At 52.4% G+C, this 9996-nt stretch overlaps 1 protein-coding gene across 1 annotated transcript in view; it reads left to right on the forward strand.

Annotated features, from left to right (window-relative positions):
- The window catches only part of GALP (galanin like peptide), a 10874-nt gene extending 1276 nt beyond the window's left edge, over nucleotides 1–9598 (forward strand). Inside the window, exons 2-6 of the mRNA XM_034986452.1 lie at nucleotides 5340–5462; nucleotides 6692–6740; nucleotides 7511–7591; nucleotides 8211–8288; nucleotides 9533–9598. Coding sequence (XP_034842343.1) covers nucleotides 5379–5462; nucleotides 6692–6740; nucleotides 7511–7591; nucleotides 8211–8288; nucleotides 9533–9588 — 348 coding nt within the window. The 5' untranslated portion in view covers nucleotides 5340–5378 and the 3' untranslated portion in view covers nucleotides 9589–9598. The remainder of the gene's footprint in view (nucleotides 1–5339; nucleotides 5463–6691; nucleotides 6741–7510; nucleotides 7592–8210; nucleotides 8289–9532) is intronic.
- The last annotated feature ends 398 nt before the right edge of the window (nucleotides 9599–9996 follow it).

The following is a 9996-nucleotide window of genomic DNA, read 5'->3' on the forward strand; positions in this document are numbered from 1 at the left end:
ATCCATCCATCCATTATATCTATCAGTTATCTCTATCATCTATCAATCTGTCATCTATCCATCCATTTTTCTATCATTTAATTATCTCTATCATTTGTCTCTATCATTTATCAATTATCAATTATCTCTATCATTTGTCTATTATATTTATCTATCGATTATCTCTATCACCAATCTATTATCTCTATCATCTACTAATTATCTCTATCATCCATTATCTCTATCATATTTCTATTATCTATCTATCAGTCATCTATCTGTCATCTCTAATTCTCTGTTTTTTCTCAACTCTGTCTCTCAGTTTACAACCTTCATCCTTTGGACGCTTAAACATGTCATCAGTTGGGGGCAGGCTGAATCGTCCTCCCTCATTTCTTCAAGTACTTGATGGAAAACAGCTGGGATGGGCACACTGTTCCTTTGGATGCTAATGTGTGTTCCCTGCAGAAGCAGAATGAGTGTGGAGAGTGGGGGTGGGGGAAAGCCTCTCCCCGGATTTGCTCTTTTTCAAGTTCCTGCAGCTCATAATCACCAAAGCACGTGTTCTGCCCCGCTGCAGGTGAGAGCATGGAGGACGAGCCGCCTTGGGCACCTTGGCCTTCCGCGCCCACCCGGTGACAACTGGGGACAGAAGGGCGGAGGTGGGAGGTGTAGTCTCTCAGGAAGTGTTCAGAGCAAGTTCTAGAAATCCGACTCACCTAGCCAAACTCAAGACGTTTTCTGATTTCCCTTTCAATTTCTTCTCTGCCCTGTTGGCTGTTGTTCAGTTTCCACGTGTTTGTGACCTCTCCAGTGTATCTAGTGTCACACCCTCGTGGTCGGGGAACACACCCAGTTATGCTAGGCACAGTCCTGCAAATCCGCCGTGCCGCAGTTGGAAGTGCAGGAACGGGGTGACTTTCAGATCGGTGCGACTCGGTGGCTCAGGGCTACCACAGTGCAGTTTCTCTGTCTTCCCATCCTGCTTTCTGTGCTCCAGGGTCAGCCCTGCATTTCGCTCCCCCTCACGGTGGCAACGGAACATCTGCTGGGCTGGGGGCGCCTGGGTGGCTCAGTTGGTTAAGCGACTGCCTTCGGCTCAGGTCATGATCTCAGGGTCCTGGGATCGAGTCCCGCATCGGGCTCCCTGCTCGGCGGGAAGCCTGCTTCTCCCTCTCCCACTCCCCCTGCTTGTGTTCCCTCTCTCGCTGTGTCTCTCTCTGTCAAATAAATAAATAAAATCTTAAAAAAAAAAAAAAAAGAACATCTGCTGGGGCTTTGGGCTTTTTTCTAAGGAAGACCTACAGAGGAATACATATCTATCTAGAGATGTGCTTTCAGAAACTCTCTCAAAAGACTGAAGAAACTACACCATGTTGTCTCAAAGGATCTCCCCACAAGACACCAATTACAGACGGACAAAAAGTAACTTTGCAGTGGAGACATCTGGCCAACTCCGCCTTAATCAGGCGATGAAAGTTCACCCCCCCAGGAGCCGGCTGAGCCGATGTGCCAAGCTCGCATGGCGGGACGCACCCAGAAGGACGTAATTTATACATCACCACCCTGATCACTTCTGCGGCTTTCCTGCCCAGCATGCATAACCCAAATCTAATCACGAGAAAGTGTCAGACAAACCCAAATCGACAAGAGGCATGACAGAAGAGCTCACTGGGACTCACAGAAATGTCATGGAAAACGTCAAGGTCATGAAAGATAAAGTAGAGACAATCTTCCAGTTGTAAAGGGCACTGAAGAGGCATAGAGTGGGGGTGTTTCTTTTCTTTTTTTTTGTTTTTGTTTTGCTGTAAAAGGCATTATTGGAACAATTGTAAAATTTTAAGAAGGTTTTAGCTTAGATATTAGGACGGTGTCAACGTTCGTTTTTACAACGTTGATAATCCTACTGTGGTCACATTAGAGACTGTCCTTGTTTTTAGGAAGACGCGTGGAAGAATTTAGGGGTGAGGGGGCATAAAGTTTACAACTTATTCTCAAACAGTTCAGAATATTTATATGTGCGTCTGTGGAGAGGAGAGAGATGGAGGTAGGATCAAGGTGCCAAATGCAGAAAAATGTAAACATTTGGAGAATCTGATTATTGGGGAATTATTTGGACAATTTTCCTGTAAGTCTAGAATTATTGCAAAGTAAAAAGTTAAAAAAGGAAGACCTTTTTTTTTTTTTCTTTTTCCCAAAAGCCCCAGCAAAAATCTTTTCTGCTCTCAGTGGTCAGAATATTCGGGTCATTGGCTCATTGGACTGTGGACAGGGACCCAGTACATTCAGGCTCTCGATACCTCCCTTTGGAAGGAAAGAGGAAGGATAAGCTTCGACCTCAGTCTCCTGCCATCCCCTGCGGGACAGGAATGGGTGAACATCCCCCATAGCATTGAAACACATACAAGAACTGTGGCTATTTAGCTAAAACCCAGCAGACTCCTCACCAATACGACCAAATAAACATCAGACGGGAAACTTGCAGTGTCCACCTAGCAAAGGGGCCTTCGTGTCCACATTTCCGAACTATGAAGAGGGATGTGGGCTCAAGACAGACAACGGGCTCAGTCACAGAAATGCGAAGAAAGTGGCATTTCTTGCACACCTTAGTTTTTTTGTTTTTTTTCGCATGAGATTGGGCTCCCTTTATTTATTTTCCCAGAACGGGTTAAGTGAGGAAACGAGGGCTGGTGATTCTCTTTCCTCTGACTCTCCCTCAGTCTCCAGGTAACCACCTCTGGGCTTCCAGCTTTGTCCTTCCCTCCGTCCCCTGCGAGCACCACCCCTCCACCTTCATGCTCTTTCCCAGCAAACCATTTACACCTTCCTGTCACTTGTCCCCCCTTCTCCTTCAGAGGAGAAATGACGGATGCCCGGAAATGAAGATGGGAGCAAACCAGGATCTTCGTGGTCTCACTCGACCCCTGTCCAGGGCCTTCGTTTTATGATTGAGATGAGACCGCTCCCTTCCGCGGGGGTGGGGGAGAGAGGAGGCGATGGAAAGAAGGTACTGATGAGCCACAGGCCCTGCCTGGCAGAGAGGGGGACGCTGTGTCCGGCGAAGACCAGGACTTTCAGAAAGCAAAGGGCAGGTGGACTAGTCCCTTCTTGATTCGGGGTTCCTTCCTCTGGAAAACTGCTTATCTCTGGGGCCAAGAGGGAGAGAAACAAAGACACAGATAAATTAAAAACCAGAAACAGGGTGGGAGATCACACACAGAGCTTTTGTTCATCCCACAAATACTGACTGAGTTCCAGGCACTGTTCTGGGCTCTCTGGCAGGGTTTCTTAGCCTCGGTGCCACCGACCTCTGGGGCTGGATCGTTCTCTGCTCTGGGCCGTCCTGTGCATTGCAGGATGTGGGGCAGCGTCCCTGGCCTCCTCCCCCTGGAGGCCAGATGCACCCCCAAGTCACAATGCGTGGCCAAATGTCCCCCGAGGAACAAAACCACCCTGATGGAGCGCCCCTGGGCTCCAGGCACCATGAGGAGCAAGATGCGTTGCCGCCCCTCGCTGAGCCTGTTTCCCAGGGAGGGCGAGATGCTCAACAAACAAGGAAAGACCCAAACAGGTGCATCGTGCAGGACAGAAGCAAGGGACACAGCAAGAGAGCCCTGAAGGCGAGCAGAGACTAAAGAGAACCCAGCGCCGCCGCAGGGACAGAAAGGGGGCGTGGATAGAAATGGGGTTCGTGGCCCGGACACACGCAGACCCAGGCTGGGGGGATACTTGAATAAACACAGGGCCTGAGACACAAGTCACAAAGAAGAGGCACAGAAAGGGGGGATGAAGGGCAGCCTATACATCTCAGAGTGGAGCACCTGCAAGGGGAAACTGAGGTGAAGCAGAGAAACATTTCCCTGCAGGGAGCGTCCTCGCTCTGACCTCACAGGCCAGTTCATGAAAGCCCTTCTGTGCGCAAAGCCTCACTCCCACCTCCATCCTTGGCGCTCTCTCCCGCCTTCCCCCTGATTGCTGACCCCCTCTCTCTCCCCTGCTCTTCCCGCCTCCCGGCTCCCCCCGGAGGCATAAAAGCTGCAGTCGAGGAGCTGGGCCCCTAGAGAGCTGGGGAGAGCTGCCGACTCCGGTGAGGTGAGGTGGGGAGGGCATGCAAGGGTGTGGGGGGGCCCCGGAGAAACGGGACATGCTGATGGGGAAGGCAGGGGCAGGCACGGGCTGAAGGATCGCCAGGGGTGAACACCTCTGTGGTTCTTGAACCTTGGTCACTCGTGCGCCTGGGGTTTTGGGGGACCATGTTTTACCTGTCCGGTGTCCTATCGCTTACCTTCGGGGCCGTCCCTCAAGCAACGCCCTCGCTTTACTTAAATAAACGTGCTCCAGAATGGAACGCCACAAAATCGGCTGTAAACTCAGAAGTGTCCATTTTATTTTTCTGTCACGTATTTAAGGCAGGAAGACACAGAAGTTCATCTCTGTTGCGTGATACGGTATCGTGCATTTACAGTTTGTTAGAAGTCGGACAGAGGGAGACGAACTCCGCATGATCTCACTTCTGGGTCGAATCTGGAAACAACCACTCGCGGAACGAGATCAGATGGGGGGTGAGGCAGAGGCGGGGTCGGCCCGAGCGCTCAGGTGTAAGACGCGGACGTGCTGGGGACCAGACGGACGGCACGGTCCCCGTCGTTGACACCACCGTGTGGCATCTTTGCAAGCTGCCCAGAGAGAGTAGATCCCAAAAGTCCTCAACGTGAAGAGAAAACCGTTTTTGTCGTGACTAGACGAGGTGACAGATGTTAACCAAACTTACCGAGGAGACCCTTTTCCCAATATACACGTTAAGCTGTCATGCCGCACGCCTCGAACTTACATGGTGTCGGATGTCCATTAAAGCTCAAGAAAACAGGGCGCCTGGGTGGCTCAGATGGTTGAGCGTCTGCCTTCGGCTCAGGTCATGATCCCAGGGTCCTGGGATCGAGTCCCGCATCGGGCTCCCTGCTCCTCCCTCTGCTTCTCTCTCTCTCTCTGTCTCTCATGAATAAATAAATAAAAATCTTAAAAAATAAATAGATAAATAAATAAAAAATAAAATGTCTTTATTCCCTTAAGAAAAGCTACTTTAAAAAAAAAAAAAAGCTCAAGAAAACATATGTCAGGAGGACAGAGCTCATGGTAACAAAACAAACAAAAACCTAAATCAAACAAGCAAAAAATCGCAAGGAAATGTTTGACGGTGATGGATATGCATTCCACCCTGATGATGGTGGTGGAATCGGGTGCATGCATGTGTCCAGATTCATCCAGAGGTGTATGTTCAGTGCATGCCATTTTTTTGTATAGCAGTTATACCTTAATGACACTAAAAATACATAAATACACTCATCACCCTCTCTTGGCAGCGTCCTGTAGCTCTAAGCGTCCACCCCTCTGGCCCTCAGATGGCTCCCTCTGTCCGTCTGGTCCTGCTTCTTGCCGTCTTGCTCAGCCTGGGGGAGACTGCTGCCTCTGTACCTGTCCACCAGGTGAGACCTCCCTCCCCACCTGCAACGTCCCCAGTCACTGCCCTCCTAGAAGAGCTTTCTGATTCTCCTGGCTGAGCCAGGAGCCACGGGCTGTGGGGTGCCTTGGCCCCGGGTGGGGGTGGGAGCCGGTGTGGGTTAGGACACCTGACCCAGGGGTCAGGAAGCAAAAATGTCCTAAGGATTAGCATTGCCCAGAGGTACAAAAAGATGCCTTCAGGGAGCTCCCGGTCATTCTAAGTTGTTAGGTCACCAAGGACTGGGCCCTGCCCCTAGGGTTTCTGCCAACCCCTGGCTGATGCTGCTGGCCTCCGGGCCACATTCGGGGAGCCCCTGAGTGGGCGCATGGACTGTGGAGACCCGGGTGAATTCGGAATGCTGGTGCTGTCACTTTTTAGCTGCATGACTCCTGTCCCTCCGAGTTCTTCATAATTAATTAATCTCTCTGTCCCTCCGAGTTCTTCGTAAAATCACAGCACCACGAGGGTTACCTGAGTTCCTCCATGCCAGGTGCATTACCCGATCCAGAGGACCCAGGCTTGGTACTCCGCCACCCTGGGTTTGGGTCCAGCTGCCTGCCTTGCTGCCAGGGTCCTCTGCAGGCCATTTAAGTCTCTCGGAGCTTGCCGGGACCGGAGCCGGAGCTGGGCTGTCCCCCGGGGCCAGGACCGGAGCCAGAGCCGGAGCCGGGCTGGGGGCGGGTAGCCTGCACTGAACCCCAGGGTCGCCCGCCCAGAAGGCACCCACACGGGGTTTCGTGGTCTCCTGTTGCCGTCTCGACACCTTTCGTTGTGTTTGAGCAAGGGGCCCCATATTTTCATTTTGCCCTGCACCCCCTTAAGTTATGTAGCCGGTCCTGCTTAGAACAGACACTGGCAGGTAGAAAACCCACAGTGAGTATTAGCCGCTGTAATTGTCAAAGGAACACGCAGCTTGCCTGAAGCCATCCGGTGATGTCGCCTGGGTTTGAACCCGTGTGTGTGAGAGAGAGAGAGAGAGAGAGATCTGTGACGATATGCTGAGGCTTGTAGATGTGGTTTTTAAAGTCTCTCTTCATTCCGAGCTGCTACGTTTTAGGAAGCCTTCACTTTTCTCACTGGTGAAATGTGGATTAAGTGAACCCCCTGCCAGGCTCCTGGGAAGGTGGCAGCTGGCCCCCGTGGCCCCAGGCCTGGGGGACGCCTGCCGGCCTTTCTGCCTGTCTGAGTCTAGATCTCTCGGTCTCTGTCCAGGGGCGAGGAGGCTGGACCCTCAACAGCGTGGGCTATCTCCTGGGTCCCGGTGAGTGAGCCCGCTCTGAGCGCCATCCCTGCCCAGTGCCTACCTGCGGTGGGTGTGCGAGCCTGTAAAGACCCTCAGCTCACGTTCCCTGCAGTCCATGGGTTTTCTCTCCAGACCCGTGTTGACAGTTAGTCTAGACGAGTGACGGGCACGTGGGTCCTGGAACCACAGTGCTGAGTTCAAATCCCAGCTCCGCCACTTGCTTGGTGTGCATGCCTTAGTTCCCTCCAGCCTGAGGATGGGTACGATGAGGCCCCTGCTGCACGCGGGCGGTTAGAACAATTCCTGGTGCCTCGGGGTGCCAGATGACACTTGGCGGTTACTCTCCCCCCTTATGCCCCTCCATCCCAGGCTCCCTGTGTCCCCGAGTGCGTCTTCACTGTGCACTCCTTGTGTATGTGTTGATGTGGGGGGACAAAGCCGTACATCCCTGTGATGCTCAAAGCAAGGACCACTCGGTGGTCCAAGAAGACCCAGGCTCCCGGGACCGTGGGGCAGAGCAGCAAGGACTTGAGGTCTGGGTCCAGACGTGGGTGGGTTCAGCTCCCAGTGCTGCCCCTTAGCCGTGGGGAAACGTTGGGCGACTGACTGGACTCCTCAGAGCCACAGCCGCCTCACTTGGCCGTGCGGATGCTCGAAAGACTCGCTGTCCCACGGACTTAGTGGTGGTGCTCCGTGCAGGGAACAGCGTTACAGGATTGCCGGATTCCCTGTGTGACTGTTACCACGTCACAGACCACGGGCCCTGTTCTCCCCCACCCCCTCCCCAGTGCTCCACCTTCCCCGGAGCGCGGACCACGGAGGGAAGGAGAAGACAGCCCTGGAGGTCCTAGACCTGTGGAAGGCCGTTGGTGAGTGCGTGTGGGGTTCATCTGATCACCCTCCTCCACCTGCCCACTGCTGGCCTTGGAAACCGGCCGACGTGGGCTCCATCCCTCGCTCCGCCACTTGCTGGTCGGGGGAGCTTGGGGAAGGACAGTTCCCGGCCACGTAACGCGTCTGAGATGCCCCCTCCTTGCCATCCACATCTCAAGGGAAAGAATCGGGGTGTGCGGGGGTTCAGACACCGACACCGGGGTAGGCACGCCGTGAATGCAGCCTGTGACCTGAACCGAATCTCCCCATTGTTGTCACCTACCGGGCAATTGCGCGTATCTGGGGCCAGTTTCTCACCCTGGGCGCTGGTGCCCATGACTCCGCTGTGGGCCGTCCATGTGCAGGATGTTTAGCGGCATCCCTGGCCTCCACCCACTAGGTGGCCATAACACCTCCGAGTTGTGACAAGGACAGATGTCCCCACACATTACCAGATATCTCTGGGGAGGGGGAGGGAAGGGCAAAATGACCCAGGATGAGAACCCCTAAGTACCACGAATGCCAAGGAAATAAGGGAGCTATGGCCACGTTGCAAGCTACAAAGCTCCGAACCGAATGGCGCGGAGGCGGGATGACTTTCGGCTTTGTTCCCAGATGGGCTCCCCTATCCCCGCCCTCAGCGGGCCTCCAAGAGGAGCCTGAGGGAGACCTTTGCCAAAGCAGAGACTGCAGGTAAGCGCGGGAAACATGGAGGAAACAGGAGCCGGGGACAGGAGCAATGAGGGCCAACTCTGAACGCCCACGCTGACCGGGATGGCTCATTTCTCCTCTACCCCTTCACCTCACACCCCGCTTCTGGGCCCAACACGCATTTCCCAGCCAATCCCAGATGTTTCCCAACCTGGCACTGCAGTGATGACCCCACTCCCAAACCTTGATCTCCCTAATATCAGCCCCCCAGGCTTTAGCTACAACACTGACCTCAAACCCTCACTTCCAAGTCTGACCTCTGTCTTTATTCCAGCCTTTAAACTCACTCTGGACCTTGTACTCATCTCTACTCATGCTCAAGCGAGTTCTACTCCCGTTCTGAATTCTGGTTTTCTTAGAACACCAGGTCCCTTTTACTCAAGGATCTTTGCACCAGCTGATGCCTCAGTCTAGAATGTTCTGTTTCCAGAGCTTTGCATGGCGAGAGCCTTCACATCATCCAGAAATCATTTTAGCCACCTCCTCCACCTTAGAGTCTCCCCTGACCATTTATCTGACATAAACCTACTTTTCCTCTATTCTTGTCATCCCATCTAATTTTCGTAGTGATGTTTGTCAGCATGTACATCGTCTTTGTATCCTGTACTTATCTGCTTGTTTTCTGTCTTCTCCCAATAAAGTCTCCCAATAAAGTGTGTATAGGGACCTTCCATGACTTGCTCACTGCCTACGCACAATGGTGCCTGGAAAATATGTGTTAAACGCATGAATTAAACTATCCAAGTGCAGGCTTCCCACCCAACTGTGACCTAAGTAAGTCAGCTTTGCCCACCTTCCTCCAGCTGGATCTTTACCCCAATTCCATCTCCTTCAACCCTAACCCTGTTTTTGGAAATGAACACCATGCTTTCATTCTAGCTCTACTAACCCATCTGGAAAGCACTGATTGGACATCTACCGGTGTTGGAGGTGACACACCTCCTGAGTTCATCAAGCCCCACACCAACCTTGGCTACCCTCTGTCTCTTGAAAACACCCACCCCCACCATGTGCCATCTTACATGGGGTGGAAAAGGGAAATATGTGGGTAGATGCAAAGAAAGGAAGGTAGAGCAAGAAGGAAAGAGGGAAAGAGGACAGGGAAGGCAATTGGACATGGGATGAACCAAAGCCGTCTTCCTCCTTGGTCTCCTTCCCAGCCTGGACTGGTTTGGGTGGTGGCAGTGAGCTTAACCATTCAAAATTCACCTCTTTCTCTCCCACAGATCTGGGCAAGCTCAGTGAGAAAGCCCCCAAGGAGGGAGATGCCCTGCGGTCCTAGATGTCTCCAGACCTCTGCTCTGCATCCATCTCCCCAGCTCCTCCTGAACCCCTGTCTAGCTCCCTCCACTGAGACTGAGATCCTGAAGTCAAGTCCCTAAATGTCATGCAGAAAATTTAGAGCATTGGGATAATTTTCATAAAAGTCCCCAGGCTGCCTCAGGTTTCACTGATTTATCCTTGGAGTAAGTATAAAGTGTTGTTAACAAACTCAAGAATTAATTCTGGAGCCGTTTAGGAGATGCGGGGTGATGAGGGAGTATTTCTTCAGTCCGTGTGAAGTAATTGTATTCTTTGGAATCATCCCAGCCCTAACACGAGCTATTGACTAATATGATATGAATATCCCATTTGCCTCCGAGAGTCTATGATGTCTTGACTCAAGAAGATTCTGCCAAGTAGCAGGCAT

Source organism: Mirounga leonina, unplaced genomic scaffold, assembly GCF_011800145.1.
Source record: "Mirounga leonina isolate KUSES-001 unplaced genomic scaffold, KU_Mleo_1.0 Mir_376, whole genome shotgun sequence".
Classification (NCBI taxonomy): Eukaryota; Metazoa; Chordata; class Mammalia; order Carnivora; family Phocidae; genus Mirounga; species Mirounga leonina.